This window comes from Stegastes partitus, unplaced genomic scaffold (assembly GCF_000690725.1).
Source record: "Stegastes partitus isolate 25-593 unplaced genomic scaffold, Stegastes_partitus-1.0.2 Scaffold230, whole genome shotgun sequence".
NCBI lineage: Eukaryota > Metazoa > Chordata > Actinopteri > Pomacentridae > Stegastes > Stegastes partitus.
Genome location: NW_007577961.1, coordinates 527,599 through 544,741, shown reverse-complemented (window position 1 = coordinate 544,741; position 17,143 = coordinate 527,599). Strand labels below are relative to the sequence as shown.

At 42.6% G+C, this 17,143-nt stretch overlaps 1 protein-coding gene across 2 annotated transcripts in view; it reads right to left on the bottom strand.

Annotated features, from left to right (window-relative positions):
* Positions 1-17,143, bottom strand: part of unc5a (unc-5 netrin receptor A) — a 142,466-nt gene that overhangs the window by 66,372 nt on the left and 58,951 nt on the right. For both annotated transcript variants that reach the window (XM_008281346.1, XM_008281348.1), the window contains exon 2: positions 8,391-8,606. In XM_008281346.1, the coding sequence (XP_008279568.1) occupies positions 8,391-8,606 (216 nt within the window). The remainder of the gene's footprint in view (positions 1-8,390; positions 8,607-17,143) is intronic.

Below are 17,143 nucleotides of genomic sequence, written 5' to 3'. Positions count from 1 at the left end.
CATTCCTGCTGCCAAACTAAAATACTCTTACAGTGTGTAGCGGAGAAGGAGCCGGCCGTGTATTAGCATTCGCAAAAAAATGATGAATTGGCCATGATCACACAGACTTTTAAACACAAAACTCCACTCACACACACACACACACACACGAGCTGCAAAATGCAGGCTTGAAGGACTGTATTGATAACATGTCTGTCTTTACCAGACGGGGTAAATAAATAACTTGAACTGTTGTAAAAGAAAGAACCACTAAGACTGCTGAATGCATTCCAACTTCCAGCAAGGGCACAGCTTTTGTGCGACTGACAAATGCAAAATTACTTTAGAGAAAGCAAAGCACGGCGCTGACGTGGGATATGTTTTGGTGGGAGGACAAAGGCTGTGCGTGTGGGAGATTGGAACGGCAGCGTTGTTGTTTGACAAATGGTAATTATCTTTTTTTTTTTTTCCCCCCTACTTTTGTTCCACTAATTGCGGTTAATTTTGAAATTCATTATTCCTGCATGTCAATAGCAACTTCAAAGGAGCAGACCCTACATCCTCCAAATTTTTTCCCCAAATAAAAATACAACTTACACAAAGTTGGAGACACCGAGAAGTGTGGCCCTCGCATGAGCCTATTGGCGAGATCAATCAGCACAGCTGGTTGGTTTTTAATTCTGCCTGCCTCACTTTACTCCCAACGCTCCAAACACACTTGGAGTTGTCTCAAGGCCAAACAAACACGGGCTTCAATTAAATCACTTTGACTCCCTTCGCACTCGGAGGTGTGTTGCTCGGCTTTGAGAAAGGTCTGCGTCCGCGCACGCACACACCGACGCGCTGGACGCTGACCTGCCTGAGAAGTCTAATAGAACACGCTGGCAGATGTGTCACGGGAACAATTCACCTTGCCATCTGTTTTTCGGTGCTTCATTGCCAAATCTTTCCCTCTCCGTCCAGCAATCAAGGACAGGATGAAATACAAGTCCCATTATGGGGAAGCAGCTAATAATGCATTATCAATTAGTCCCCTTGGCTACTGATCGATGCTTAGCAGGTGGTACAAGGCCATTCCGTTCATTTAGGACGATATTGTCCTCTTCCCCCATGATTCTCTTATTTCCTTCTGTTCATTAGATCCTGGCTCACAGACCTATCAGGTTTTGCTTAAATTGCAGCAAGGCTGTTCTTCAATATTCCATTAAAGATCATGTTTAATCACCGTTGTGTGGCCCCGGGACCATTAGGACGCCTCTGTCCTGGATTCACCTGAATTTTGACAACAACAAAGCGACAGAGGGCTTGTTGCTGCCTTCATATAAATGTCATTCAAACAAAGGGACCCCCTGTAAAGATGAAGGCATTTATCTGCATCTGTGTTGTTGACCTATACACAACTGAGAAAGAGAGGGGAGGAAAAAAATAGTATAATAGAGGGACATGGAGGGAGGAGAGAGTGGGTGGAAGTTGGTGTGAGAGAGGTGATTGGCTGCTTTAATACCACGGATAAGTATGGAGGTATTAAAATAAAGGTTACAGATCATTTCGGCTAAGCCTGGCTTATCTCCCCCTTAGATCAGAAATTAAATATGTCATCACATTACAATCCAGGATCTAGTCAATCAGAAAATACATATTTTATACAAATGAATCCTCGCCGGTTGGCAGACAGCGGGGTTAGCCCTGTGGTGCTGTAACACATTATTAGTTCTATTCAGGAAGTGATAGATGGCTTTAAAAGATTTACCCGCGACGTCATCCGCGGTATTTAGACTTCAAAGGTTTGACAGAGGACAGGATGCTGATAAAGCTGGGGGTTAAACCGAGAGGTGATATTTCCATCTCATTGGGGTTTTAAATGATTTGTGGAGTCGCATAAAAAGAAACATCCCTTTATTAACACTGTGTGTGTGATTCCGCCGTAAACTATTTCATAAACTACAAGGCAAATGTGTAGCGTTTGATTATTTCCTCGACCATCTTCTGTTTTCTTTGCAGAACTCTTGTCGACATCCGGTTCAATCAACAAAGGAAATATAATCTGCCATCTTTATAAGGCAGTTGCCGAGGCTTATTGAAATAGGGATGTGAAATGCATGTATTTTCCACCTGAGAGGGTTTGCTGCTGGGGTGACAATGCGAGGCGCGGATCAAAATCGTTTCCATCAATGCTGGCAGATGAAATGCAAACACAATCAAATCAGTCTGGCCCATACAACAAGCCCATGCTCAAAATGCCAATCTCCCTTCTCCTCATCATGTGTCTGATGAGAAATCATAGTGTGGGAGAATCTCCTAATCTATGCAAACACACTGTCAGCATTGATTTGCTCGCAGGGGATGTGTCTTTATTAGGACTCGCCAGACGTCTCCTCTCTCTCGACCTGGGAAAGACACAGAGTCGGCCGGGGCTTCGGAAGCAGTCACAGCCATAACAATTGAGATAAGTTACTGCGGACAGGTAATGAGAACCGATAGACTCGAGGATGGATCGATATCGGACATTGAAACCAGGAGAGGAAGGACAAATTGTGACATCTCTTTCCTTCGCCATGTTCAAAGGAGTTTCTCAAACAGTGCGACGTCGGTGTATGCGCGTCCACGAAGGGGCCCAAAGTGTTCACGCAATACAAGCCAGTCTAGCTGTAGCTGGAAAAGTCCACACAAGTCACCTGGAGCTGCTCTTTTGTCTTTCCTGCTCTCAATCAGTTTCAATAAACAGACCTGTCTGATAAGGCCAGAGGTCACGTCTGCTGTAGACGGTTACCCACATGTCATGTTTCCCTCCGCAGGAGCTTTGAATGCCGAGCGGTCTGACTGAAACATGCCGGCACTTCAAGACCAGCCTCGGTTATTAATTTAAACCCTTCCAGTTACTCTGACGTTTGCCGGAGTCTGCTGGGACTGAACATGGATGGAGTTTGCTGAATATTGCCTCTGCTGTGCTGGGCCAGACCGGTTCATCTCAGAAAGCAGCCGAGGATCTGATTTTCCTTCAGCTGCGGCGTGCTGCGTGAAGGTGAAGGGATTATCGTTTATGGCTTTGACTCTCTTTGATCAGTTTGTTTTCTGCTTTGATTTTCTTTAGCAACAAAAGCAGGCGCTGCTTCAGTCACATTTTAAACACACGTGCAGCAGATTTTCGTAACCAAAAATCACTCAGATTCATTTATTAAGCCGGTAAGCAGATGTTCTTGCTTAATATTTCTATTAAATATTCATGTTTCATAGGATAACATGTATAGCAGTGTATCTTGTTACTGGCTAATCCAGTGGTGAATAAAGGCACTCACACTGAAGCTAAAAAAATGCAGTAATAAAGTCATCTTGCTTAGTGATTTGCAACAAAACCCACACAATTCTAATTCAGCCTGACATGTTAAACAGAGAGCTGCCTCGCTGTAAGAGATACGGAAGACAAATTTATATCGTGGCATACATCATAATCATATTGTTGAGAAGAAATGAGAATTGTTCTTCTGCTCAGCTGCAACACTAATTGTTTTTTCACCTTGGTCTAATTTAAATTTATCTCACTTTTATGTATGCTGCTCCATCTGCCTGGCACCTTTTGTAGTTCCAGTCGATGCCTCTTCTGGCTTCTAATATATTGAAATACATTTAAATCTTTTTGTTGCTTATTGATAAGCTGTTGTTTTGGATGAGACTTGTTCATTTGTATGTTATTTAGACAGCTTGTTAGTTATTCAAGGCGCCAGATTAGATTGTTTGTGCGATTAAATCTTTTACACAAGTGCATAAAAAAAATAAAAAATGGTTTTCATGATTTTATTATTGCAATCCTCTGTGTTTTGTTTGTTTGTCTGTAACTTGTTATCTCTGCCTATCTTGGCCAGGGCACTCACTGGGGATTTTTTCTTTTTTTTTTAATTTCAGAGAGGTTTTCTGGTTAAAGAAAAATAAATAAACTTCAAAATATAGTTGTTGTTTTTTTTTTCCTGACTTGTTTAATCGCTGATTAAAATCTGCATCTCAAGAACCCAACTCAAAAATATTAATAAGAGAAGGGATGTTTTTCTTAGATAATGATTTATATATTCACACACATACAAACTGACATCTTCACTGTACACATGTTTTATTTACTGTACAGCCAGTATTGTGCAGACATCTGATCCTTTACGTTTAATCAAGTCTCTGTATACGTGCTTCACTGTTGATGGTCCAGTCATTCATCAAAGACTGAAAGAACAATCATGATGAACAGGAGACGAGAACAACAACAACTGATCACTTCATCTTCAGCGGCGACTCTTCATTCCTGCCTGCATGCAATTTCTGTTATTTCATTGTTGGAATTAAGAGCACCATTTTTCATTTACATAACAAAGAAAAGGGGGGATACTTGATGACAATCTCTGTCAGTTTGAACATGCCAGCCAATTAAACGGAGGCTGATATATACATGATACATGCTATTTATGCTTCTTTTCACTGGAGAAGACAAGCGCTGGATTGTACTGGTTGGTGAGGATGGGCAGGGGCGACCACTGGGAGTCAGCGAGAAAGTTTCTGTCAAAGAAAATAAATAAAAAAAAAAGAAAAAAAAAAAGTGTTTTCCCAGTGATATTTCTCTGTTCCACTAGGTATAAATTGTCAATCAATTTTTTTTCAACTTGGATATGTGTCCAAACTCTTCATTTCTCCCTCCTCAAGGCATGATGTTGATATCGGGCAGCTTCTGGTGTGACAGAAGTCTCGGTTGCTTGGCAACAGGTACGAGTTTAGAGTCCAGTGTGACTGTGACGACCAGGGTGAGAGGACAGCCTGACAAGCCTGCACTGCACGCACACACACAGCTCTACCCTAGTTGGATGTGTGCAGCTCACATGTTTCTTGCAGGAAAAGGGGGGATTAGACAGAGCCATCAGTAAACTCCTCGGGGCAGTGGTGACATTAAACAGCACAAGTGTTTGAGAGATCGATGTGGGTACCTTGGAGCAGCCATACCTCAGGACAACCGCATGTCCTTCATAACCGCACGGCTCTACATATGAAACATTCATCATCAAAGGGCGGCGGGTGATGTGGAGAGCTGCGAGGGAGCCTTGGAACTTCACAGGGTTTCTAAAGATGGAGCCCCCTCGCTGCTGCAGGGAGCCGCGGCACCCAGCACGACAGACTTGTTTCATAGACAAATAAATGCTGACTATAACGACTCATAACCACATGGCAAATGGTCCATCATCATTAAACACTGGCAGAGCAACGTTGCATTTGTAATGCGATGTTCTCATAAATTCTGCAGTTTATGGGGCACATCATGTTCCTTAGTTATTGACAAAACACAGATTTTACCACAGCAAAGTTAAGGAGCAGCCTCCACAATGTCACCCAACTGCAGGCAGTGATTGTGTATCATATGATCAGTGTATTTACATGAACTTAGGTTGCTCTTTGGGCCACGCTATTGTCTCTCACATTTACTTATTCAGATGTAGCGCTCTGTTTACATTCGTTCTGAAGCTGGAGTAAAAAGCCGGCCGTAAAACAGAGGGGGGAAATGGGGATAACGGTGCACATTTTCAGACAGTCTCTCCAGAGAGAGTTGCATTGAGTTGTACACATGAAAAGTGTCAAGAATAACGGAGAAAAAGGAGAAGTGGAATGACAAGTACGACGCCTGTCTCCTCTCTGCACAGCTGGTCAATCACGGCGTGAAGCGAGAGTGAATGTTGGATCAGTTTTCGGAAAGTTACATATCATGGGCTACACAGATGTTAGAGGGATGGGTTCCAGTGATATCTGACATGCAGTTCAGACGCTCCATAAATCAAGTTTACATGCACATTCATTTATTAGTGACAGAAGACTCTCTCTCCCTCTCACAGCTTCAAGGAGTCTAATTTTAAAAATGGCCAAAACCTCAGCTGACTTATTTAAACTTCTAGAGGCCACTTAAAAGTTTCTAGAGTACTTGTGTTAATTTCAGTTTCACTTTGCACTTTAGATGGAATTGTTTTAATTAATTATCTCCCCTTTTCTGCCAGCTGCACTGCTGTCACACTTTCTTTGTCTCCTGTCTTCTGTCGGTGCTTGTAAGAAGCTGCTCTGAAACCCGGTTACCCATATACATGGCTGAGAAGTCTGCACTCCTGGAAATCTCCATGGGAAAGTCGTATTTCTCTAATCTTCTACACCGATTCCAGAAACTTGGCTTCTTCTTATCATTACATTTGAGAAAGCGGCTTATTGGACAAATCCAACTTTAACCTGCCTACTTAAAGGTGCTGCATGTGGCTTTCAGAACCACTGGATGTTTCTGGAGCTCCAGTGTTGCAGATCAAAACAAAGCAGGAGCGTCGACCACGACTTCCACCTTCATTTATGTTTAATTTCCAACTACAACAGAGTGGCTCACAGTGGCATTGTAAAATACACTGCATGGGTATTTAAAGTTTTTGTCAACTCAACTCGCTCTGCTGTATCTGTTCCGGTCAGTGTGTGTCTGTTTCACTGTGAGTTTGAGATACAAAGCAGGTTAAACAACACACTCCTAAACCAACATGGTAAACAAATAGTCAGAGCAGATGAAGCAGAGCGAAGGAGAAGCAGACAAGACAGTAGCTTAAGCTGAAATTAGTGCATCTTAATTAGGTAAATAGCATAATTGAAATATTTCTTTGGGTATTTGAGGCAACAAGAGAATCTTTCAGGCTGAACTATGGTTTTATAATGTAATGAGGGAGGACCGACAGTTTCAAAGTGAGGGACACAAACGCACAAACATGCAGGTACGGTCACACGAGCAGCCGAAACACACAATAGAGAAGCACAGCACACAAAGAAGTACTCACGAATGGTCTCACATCTTTTTATAGCAGATAGTGGTTTGCTTCTCTGTCAGGGCTATATTTATGGTATAGGACACCTTAATTACTGTTTGTTTCACTGCAATCAACAACTGTAGGAAAGTGTGAGAAGTAGAACTGCTAATGAAACACAAGGAGAGAGATCAAATTTCATCACTGTTGACTCACTGACAATTTTTTTTCCTAATGATGCAAATCCACAAATGTTCCCTGGTGTGCTCACTTTTCATGCTGAAAAAGTGAGCTACAATTAACTTCTCCTACTCTTTCATTGCCATTATTTACAAGAGCCTGACTCCAAAATGACTCCGGCATCCAAAAAGCTGTGCCTCATGCCCAAGGTAAAAAACAAATCAAACAGCAGAGGGCTGCGCGTGAGTGACGGGAAGGTTGTGGGGCACGAAGTGAAGCGCTATAAACAAGATGTGAGGTTTATTCAGTTCCCAACTAGACTCTATGGAAATAAAACCACATTCCAGTCTTGTCTAACTTCTGCAGTACAATGAAACGACATCCGTACTGCTGAGAGCTGAAGTTTAAATCAGTTTCAAAGTCACTCATGGAGAAGAGAATTTTTTTTTTAAAAATCGAGAGTTTTGTTATATTAGATAAAAAGAGCGGAGCAGGAGAGGACATGTCAGCACGTTCACTAATCAAAGCCTCAGCATGGGAGAATATCGTAGACTAGATCAGAAATCCTCACCTACCGACGCGTCAGGTTGAATTGATACTTAGACACTTAGACTCAGACACCGTGACATTTTTTAGACAGTTTTTTGCCAACACTTGCTGAGCTGCAGCATGTTAATTACAAACCCCAAAGACCAGATGGATAAAATGTTAACACTGTGAGCTCTTTATCTTAAAACAAAGAGGCACTGTGTGCATATGAATTGATACATTTCTGATTAAATTTCCCTTCAGATTTTCCTGCTGCCCCTTCCTGTCTTTGTGTGCAGAAACTGATTGGCACGTCTGTTTTTTCTTTTTTTTTTTGGGCATAGATCTCAGTCGTTGCCCATTATTGTACCTTTAAACATGTGAGTGCGTCATTTACATCTACAAAACCGACTGTGCTTTTGCATGTGTGCTTGTATGTGCACTCCCCCTCTACCCCCCCAAAAAAACCACCCCTCTGCCATTTCCACATTTCTCACTCCCAATCAGTTGTCAGGCTGTGAATGGGTGGTTCGAATTTGCAGATTGCTGCTGAATCACACCACATCAGTGTCATACATGTTTATGACACTGATGGCGGAGGCGGGGGATTGCAGCACAACAGAGAGAAAAACAAACAGGTCTCCAAGGTGATCGAGAAGATTTCTGAGACTGAAACCAATGTGCTTATTATGAGACTGGCAGGCTAAATAGGCTGGAGGATGAGCCAAGAGCCTGATGGAGCACAGTAATCACTGGCAAATTGCAAACCTTAGTTTCAGCACACAAACACTTTACATAATGTGGCACACGTTATGCATATGTAGGAAATGACGTCCGGGAAACAGATGAAAACGCCAGGAGGGAAAAAAAAAAAGCCCAATTTGACCCAATATTAAATGAAAATGAATCGCGTACCTGTGGCTGGATCGACAGTCCGCTCGATCAAGTGGTCGTCTTGGTGAACCCACTCGCCGTTGCACTTGAAGTAGATCTGTGTGGCCGGCGTGGAGCGGCAGGTCAGAGTCACCGGCTTGTTCTTCACGATGTACTCGTCCTCGGGCTCCACGAGGAAGTGAGGTAACAGGTCCGAGAAGGCGGCGGGAAGGGTTGCTGTGGCGGCGTGCTCCGAACCTTGGAGGATAAACAAAGCAGAGATTTTTAGAGGGATGCCACGTAAAAATGAAAAAGGCTTTTTAAAGCTTCTCCAGCTGTCAACGGAGGCAGGAGCAGTAAAACCTTTTGGTGCTCGTCGCTGCTCGACGAGTGAGCGAAAACACAGCCGATATCTAACGCAGAGATTCGGCGTCCTTGGTGGATATCAGCTTATACTTGTGCATGCGAATGAGGCAGAAGAAGACAAGAGATGCAAACAGACGGACAGACAGAGTGAAAAAAGCCCGACAGAGCTGCATGGAGTAGAGTTGGCAGTGACAGAGCTCGGCCTTGTGTGCTCTTGGCTGGGTCAGAGGGGTAGTGGAGTCCATGTCTTCACTCCAGCTCTTAATCACAGCCCCTTTAACATCACCGCTGATGGACCAGCAGCCATAAATCCCGTCTCAGCGACTAGGCCACTTCACACTGTGTTATACGGCTCTTCAACCGAGACTCTAACTCTCCCGCATTAAGCACGACAGGGCAAGAGGCAGGGAGGTTAAAGATGACTGACAGCTAGACAGCCAGTTAACTCAAAATCACTTGCTATACACAGTAGAAGTTTTTTTTTATTTTATTTTATTATTTCATTCCTTCAGAATCTTGTATGACATACAGGACATGTGGAAGAAGACGAGAGGAGATACGTCTCCACTGTGCAGAGATACGGTTCACCGCAGACTTTGGCGCTTACTGAAAAATGTTCCATACAAACGCTGAATGACACAAAAGAGCCTACAGCGCGCACATCGCTCCTCCATGAACACAGATTCTCTCTCTCTAAACATATTAGCCTTGTGCAAGAGATAGCAAGAGGACACAGAACGGAGTAGAAAGAGGGAAATAACCTCTTTACACCACCGACACTCAGGGGAGACCAGTAAATCCCAAAATAAAACCCCTTTAAAAGGAGTGTAATATTAATTTACTGCCCTGAATCCAATATGGCTGACAGACCGGGCATTAACAACCTTCTCCATCACTCCCTGTGCAGCAGGAGAGGATGGGAGTCCACATCTCTCATAATGAAACGGCAACACTCATGCTGACCTTTCTCTCCTGCCGTCGTCTCCTCCCTCACCCAAGCCTTTGTTCATCCTTACAGCTTGCTGATGCCCAGGTCAGGGATAATATTACCTTGCGTCATAAATACCAATCTTTAGATAAAGACATTATCTGTCAGTTCCTCCCCCACAACACATTATATTAATGTCTCTCTTTCTTTTCCCTTTTTCTTTCACCCCCGTGTGTGCTGAGTCGCTAATTCATCAGGATGAGATACAGTGAAGCACGCCACTGCTGCTGTCGCTGAACCCCATTAATGTTTCGTGTACATGTTTAACTCTTAATGAAAACTAAATGTTCTGTGTCCAATGAACGACATACATCACTTGCTGACACTTTGCCATTTTCCCATTTTCCGAGCACATTTCCTTATTGCGGCGCGTTTGCAGAGAAACAAATATGGCAGCGCTCTATTCAGGACAACACAACCGCCTGACATTATTTACTATGTATGTGAGTGTGTGTTTCTCATCTCGTGGTGTCGAGGAAAAGGCCACAGTTCATCATGAATGCTGAATATAATTGCTCTAAAGGAGAGCCAAAACTTTGCTAATAAACAGCGTGGGACCAGGAGGTCAGGTTGTTTGAAAATGTGTTGGTCCTAATGACGGCGGCTTCTTCTAATGGGCCGGCTTCCAGCTTTGTGACCATGGCCATTAGCCGGTTGGGCTGACCCCCCTGTACTCCCTGCAGACTGAAGACGACAGCTCACTAAAACAGTGGGCGAGACTCACCTCGCACCTGCCAGGTTAATCATCTCACAGAGGACAGATGATGTTGAAACAGAGAGCGAAACCGAAGCCACCTGAGAAGCCCGACAAGTTGTGAGAATGGCTTGATGAACTCCCGATGCTGCTAACTCGCCGCTGGCTTCTCATTTGCAGGGGTCACATTCAGCGTGAACTCTCAACTTTTGATGATGTTTCCAATTTGTGTTTGTGTGTGCTTGCGTGTGTCACGAGGGGCGGGGGTTAGTCTTCCGTTTTAGCACATGTACTTTGGGTTAATGAGGTTAAACACGTAATTTCTTTGGAGAAGTAAATTGTCATTTTATGGGAGGGCATTCTAGTCACGCGCTGCTTTATGTCAAACCCATAATGGAGGGCTGATGCGTTGTAAATTGGCTTAGATTATTGTCACGACACAACATACTTCAAAGTCAACGCGCGCACGCACACGCCCACGCGCACACACACACAGGGGGTACCAGCCACTTAACAGACTGCTTGCGGGTCAATGCACAAATCAAATAGACATGCAGCAGCACTATGGGCACTGCATTAGATTCCACAGAGTGTGATCGGCTAAAGCCGCCATTAATTGTCAAATGCATCCGAGCCCATTGCCAGATCATTTTGTACACTCGCAAACAACAAACACTGGATGCTAAATGCCTCCCTGGTTGATCGTACAGCCAATGACAATGATTTAATTGACACAGTATGGCGGGCGTGTCGCAGAGGCCTCGTGGCCGCGCGGCGTCCTGCACGGTTTCGCGAAAAAGAACACAGGAGAGTGATTTTTATTCTTGCACTTTTTTCAAAGACACGCACCGGAGTTTGACCTGATATTTGTCTGCAGCTGCTATTCTCTCGAGAGACAATTCAGCCGAACAAAAACACACACACATAAACAGGCGCACAACAAGGGTGCACCAGCTGTCAGTGTGCTGAGCCATGATGTCCAGGGCAGATATCCTGCTGCACACAGACCCCATGTCTCATCTGTCCAGCTGACCACGTCAACTCCCAAGTCAGGGACCCAGCGCATCCATAAGAAGAGGGGATGATGAATTGGTTACGATGCAGTCAAGAACACTCGAAAATATGTTTAAAAATATATTTGAAAAAAAAAAAAAAGAAGGTCACATCCTCGACACCGACTACATAATGCACACTGCGTTTTGAAAAGCATACCAGATTAGATTTTCACAAGTGTTGCAGCTTTGAAACAGTCTTTTGTTACCGTCCACCTTCGATATTTCATAATGATTTTGACTTTAGTGTCGCATACCGGATCGCTTTCCAGGAGTAGATATCTTTCTTTTTTGTACACACAAATCTCGAGTCTCATTTTGAAACAAAATTCCGCGTCCTCACTTATCCTCTGCCGCTGTCGGAGCGCTGCTTACTGTCGACTTGTCTTTATCGCCGTTTGTAAAACAAGCATTTATTTTTTAATTTCGCTCCTATCTCCTTGAAAAACAGAACCGCAGAATGCATCACAGCGCGTGGATGTCAGCGGGGAGGGAAAAAAAAAAACATGGCTGGAGAGGAAATAACCCTCTTTTGTGTTTCTCCCTTACGGCACCAACACATCATGTGCCCTTTGGAGCCAATTACAATTTTTTTTTTTTTTTTTTTTTCTCTTTTACAACATCATGTCCCTGAAGGAAAACATCATTGAGCAATCACTGGGCATAATTTACATCACAGTGATGAACAGCAGCTATAACAAGTGTTTTATGACACCATCAGTGCCTTACGATGTCTTCTGAAATTAATTCAATTAAAATTACTATCCCGAATATTAAACAATTTCATGTTTGGCTACCATTAACACAAAGCCGAGAACAAATTTGTCTCAACCACTTTGCTGGTTGATGTTTTTCTTTTCTTTTCTTTTTTTTTTAAACTTCAGTGCTTTGGTTCGTTTAAGTGGTTTTCTAGATGCTTTTAAACCAGTCTTTGCTTCGCAATCACTCTACATAGGATGTATAAGTGCGCAGGGAACAGAAATACACTCAATAAGCCCATGACCACATTTACAGAGACAAAATACACAAAGAGAATTAGAAATGGGAAATGTTAGGGGAGAAAAAACATACTCCATCTACCATCATATATAATCTGCGGCACGGCTGACTGATGCATGTTTGTCCCCAGATGACTAATATTTACTCATCCATATATATGGGATTCAGAACAAATTTTTCAATGAGACAACCATGCTTCAACAAGTACTCTTTCAAGCACACATACTCATTTTTTTTCTGTCAAACACACACACGCTCCTGTATGCTGAATGCACGGAGCTGAAACTACACACAAGCAGCCAAAAAAAACCCAAAACATGCGCACATATGCAAAATAAAGAATGCAAAAGAAAGGGAGGGGGAAAAAAGCTGCTTAACAAACTGCTTTACCATTCTCTAAATCAATGAGAGACGCAGAATTATGCATGCAAACAAAAAAAAAAGACACGGAAATGCTGAAAAAATAATAATACCAGAGCAATATCCCCGGTCATTACGGCTGCCTTGGAAAACAATCGCCTGCTATCAGCGGTAATAGCAACCTGTATGGAAGCAGCTCCGATGCATTAAATAAACATGCGGGGAGAGGCACAGCGACCTAAACTTCGTCACATCACGTTCCAGTCGTTCGTAGGAGGATGAAAAAAAAAAAAAGGAGGAATCAGAGAGTGAAGGACAGAAGGAGAAGATGGGCCTGTGAGGATGGGGGTGAATATGCAAATTATTTTCACACATGCCACATGTGACGTTATTCCAATCTTCCTCCATTTAATTGAATATGAAATTGGCTGCTAAGCATATACACTGATGCAGGGCTGTACATCTGTTTGCATATATTCATTCGGGATACTAATAGCGGGCTGCCTACAGTGTTACTGATGAGAATTATTTCCATGATAGATGCACTCCTGGAGCTCGGGTCACATCGTCAACTTTGAGAACCGCCATCAAAAGCTGTCTACATAAATCATCTTTACTCAAACAGGCAGCTCTTTGAATGATTAAATGCCGTTTTTTTGAGAGATGTCATTAAACAGTTTGTCGTCGAAAGAGAGGAAGTTGAAGCTGTTGTGTAGTGTAAATATGGTGCACAGCAACACTATTAATGAGCCTTACACCTTTGAACAGGAGCTTACACATCTGCTTATTCCGGTTTGTTGATTCCTATTTATTCGTTTTCCTTGTCATCTATTTGAAGTCACACCTCAGCAGGGGGATCTAGGCGGGGAAGCAACTTTGTGCCGTCTAACATTGGCACCGGCACTGACACTCCCAAACACCTTCGCTTCAACTCACCTTTCAAGGCGACGCAATTTTTATTTTTTTTTTTTTTTTTTTTTGCCTTTAAACCTATGAGACCATTTTAAGCTTCCTGTCAGTGTAAAAGAGCTGACATTTTGAGAGCTGAGTGTAAATGAAACCGCGAGTATATTTGTCTGGGTAAATGTGCATGTTTGTGCAAATGTGTGTGAATAAATGGCTGAAAGTGATGCTTAACAAGATCAACAGCTGGGAGCCTGAATTTGTGTACATAACACCAAGAGCGCGAGGCAAATTTGTCTTTTTTCGTTTTCAATGGCTGTACAGTGGAAGCACCATTAACAGTGGGGGCTAAGAGTTTTCAAATTGGCAGAAATATCTGTATTCATCACTCAAGGGCCACAGCTGATGCTTTGTCCCCATTCATTTCCAGATGTTTCATTGGATGATCCAGTTTTTTTGGCCTGAATCAGCCTCTCAAACAATCAGTTTTTGTTGATTCGCGGGTTCCATCTCTGGCTGCCACTTTCCAATAAACTCAGTCGCCTGCAGATAATTCAGTGACTCCGCCAAACGTGGGTATTTTACTTCTGTTACATGTATACTGCCCTCTTCAATTACAAATTTTAGGGCATTGCACATTAACTGTGAGAGCGTTTAACTGCTTTGTTGAAAAATGAAACTTTTGATCGTGACCTTCGATTAAATAGCATCTCATCCAGAGAAGAAGAGCGTAGTTTCGACTGAAAATATATTTCAAACCCAGAAGAAAGCAAAGATCAAGCTGCATTATTAGTTAGAAAATGTGCCTCTCTTTGAACGCTTGTGTCGAAAAATTATTTTTGGTCTTAAAAGCAGCAATAATAGGCAGAAGAAGAAACACTCAGAAACTGGCATAACGTAGCTATTTAGTGTCTGGTGCCCTCGCTGTATAAGTTCATTGCAACCAGGCAAAGCATTCAGCTGAAAAACAACGAAATTCAAAGATCCGAGTTCTTAAAATTCAAAAGACGCCACGGAATATTTTGGGAGATTCAAAAAAGGCAAAGAGAAATAAACTTTTTGTGTGTGTGTGTGTGCACTCTTGTAAAGCTTGTGCAAACATGACAGACACTTGACAAATATGAGTCATTTTAGAGGAAGATCCAAAATGCCTTGCTGTAGCAAAAAAAAAAAAAAACTCGCAATGTAAACTCCTCAGATTCCTTAAAGCTTCACCTGTTTGGCACTTCAGCGCACGATGTTTCTCTAAAGAGCCGCAGAGATTTAAACACATTTGACTTAATAACTGCACGCAATCCTCAGAGGAGCCGAACACATCCTGAGCTGTCAGGAGGAGCAGACGCAGTCACAGTGTTTGCCATCCGCGGCATGCACGCGTTTGTGGATTTGTCGTCCCCTTACGCTCAGCCGGAAATGAGGTTATCCGAAAGCAAGTTGATTATAGACCTCAGAGCGGGCATGGGAAGAAGCAGAAACGCAGACAGAGGCGGAAAGGAGGCGTTCTTTAAATCTTTGAAATGGAAGTTAGGAAATAATGTGAGGAAGGAGGAAGAAAAAGACAAGAGACAATTTAGATTACCAAATTAATCCTTTAATTACTGGATATGCCAACAGCTGAAATGAGAAGTTTCGCACGCTGAATCTTACAAATGGAGAGCAACTCAGAGTGCAGAAAGTGAGGCAGACTGCCACGATGATCAAGAGCTGTAAACCCTAAAGTAATGGAATTGCAGTATCATTGTAAATCTATATTGTTTATGATGCTGGAAAAGGTGAACAAAACACTACAAATTGCAATTCAGCGGCGAAATGAAACTCGCTGCGTATCCCCATTTCTCATATTACAAACAGTGTTACTTTGAGAGTTTTACAATTAGATAAAGCTTGCTCTCTTTCAGCTGGCCTTGCTGCGTGGCCTCACTGAAAATGCAGTTTAGGGTCTGTCTATAAAAAGAAACGTGGGAAAATAACAAACTAAATGGAGCTTATATACCTGCGGATGTCTATAAAAGCGCCTCAAAGTTGTTCATTCTTTTAACGCAAATCACTGTAAACAGGGGTCTTGTGACACTCGTGAAAAACCTAAATCTGCCTGCTCCTTTTTCTTCCTCCTCCTCCTCCTCCTCGTCTCATCATTTACCGTCCTCCCAGTAAAGATCCGGGCTGAAACAAATGGAGGATAACTTGCACTACCTAATTAGTGTGACGGAGCTCGGAGGCTCCTCAGCATCTGACAGAGAATTAGAACATAACACAAAAATATGATCCGTAACAAGGCGGAGATAAAGCGTCACCTGTTCAACTCTAATAACCGTAACACAATGCCGCCGCCAACTTTCCAATTTACAAAGCCACCAGCACTTGCAGCGGTGACCCGCTGTGACACTGGACTCACTTAGAGCTCACCAGTAAGATAACAGAAAAGCACAGAGGGGAAATCTCACTGGTTGAGGATTTGACTATGCAATTGCATTACATACTATTTTAACAAAACCGGATACTGTGCACAAACCTGAGAAAAGAAAAACAATCCGTCCATTAGCTTTACCTGCGTTCGCCTGCGCACATGCACGACTGCACAGAAAGCTTGTGATTGGATCTCAGGTGGCTGTAAATGCAATCTGCACAGCATGACCACATTCTTTATAAAAAAAAAAAAAAAACTCTGCCCAGCAAGTCTCAAACTTAAGAAACAATGTTAAAAGCTTCCCTACTGCTTTACTTGACCTGGAATGTGCTGGAACTGTTACGCCCATCAACCTCAGCTGACATTCTTTCTTTTTTAATCATAATGCAGGCAGAACCTAAATAACAGAGAAGCTTAATACCAGGTGTAAATGAAACAAGTAGAGTCTAGGTGCTTTTTATACATATGTTATTATAGCAGCTCTGTTTCACTCTATAATTTAAAAATGCTCAGATAATGCATGTGCAGGAGTATGTTTAGCTTTGCAGGTGTTTGGTCATAAACCGGGTATTAAACAGGTATTTTGTTAATAATAAGGGGAAAAAAAATAGTATAGTATTCCATCCAATCATAGTTGAGACAGTCTACTCAAAACCACAAAAGCAAAATAAACACATTCAATAGGATTCAGGACATCATGAATATTTGAATCAAACTTCCTGATAGTCCATCCGATAACTGAATCAACGCAGCGGATTGGCAGCTACGACCATCCACAGACCCATGTAACTAGTGTGACTAAAAACCGTTCCATACGCAGGTACATAATTGCTTTAAATCACAGGATACATTCATACTAATACATTGTCATTTTAAATTGCTGTTTTAAAATGAAAATGTCCACATGGCCATTTCAGGGCCATTTCAGAAATAATCTCCATCCGCCCCGGAAAACACAAATAACATGACGGAAAGCAGAGGGCTGGTTGCTGTGTTGTAGAAAATACTACAGAGAGTTAGAGTAAG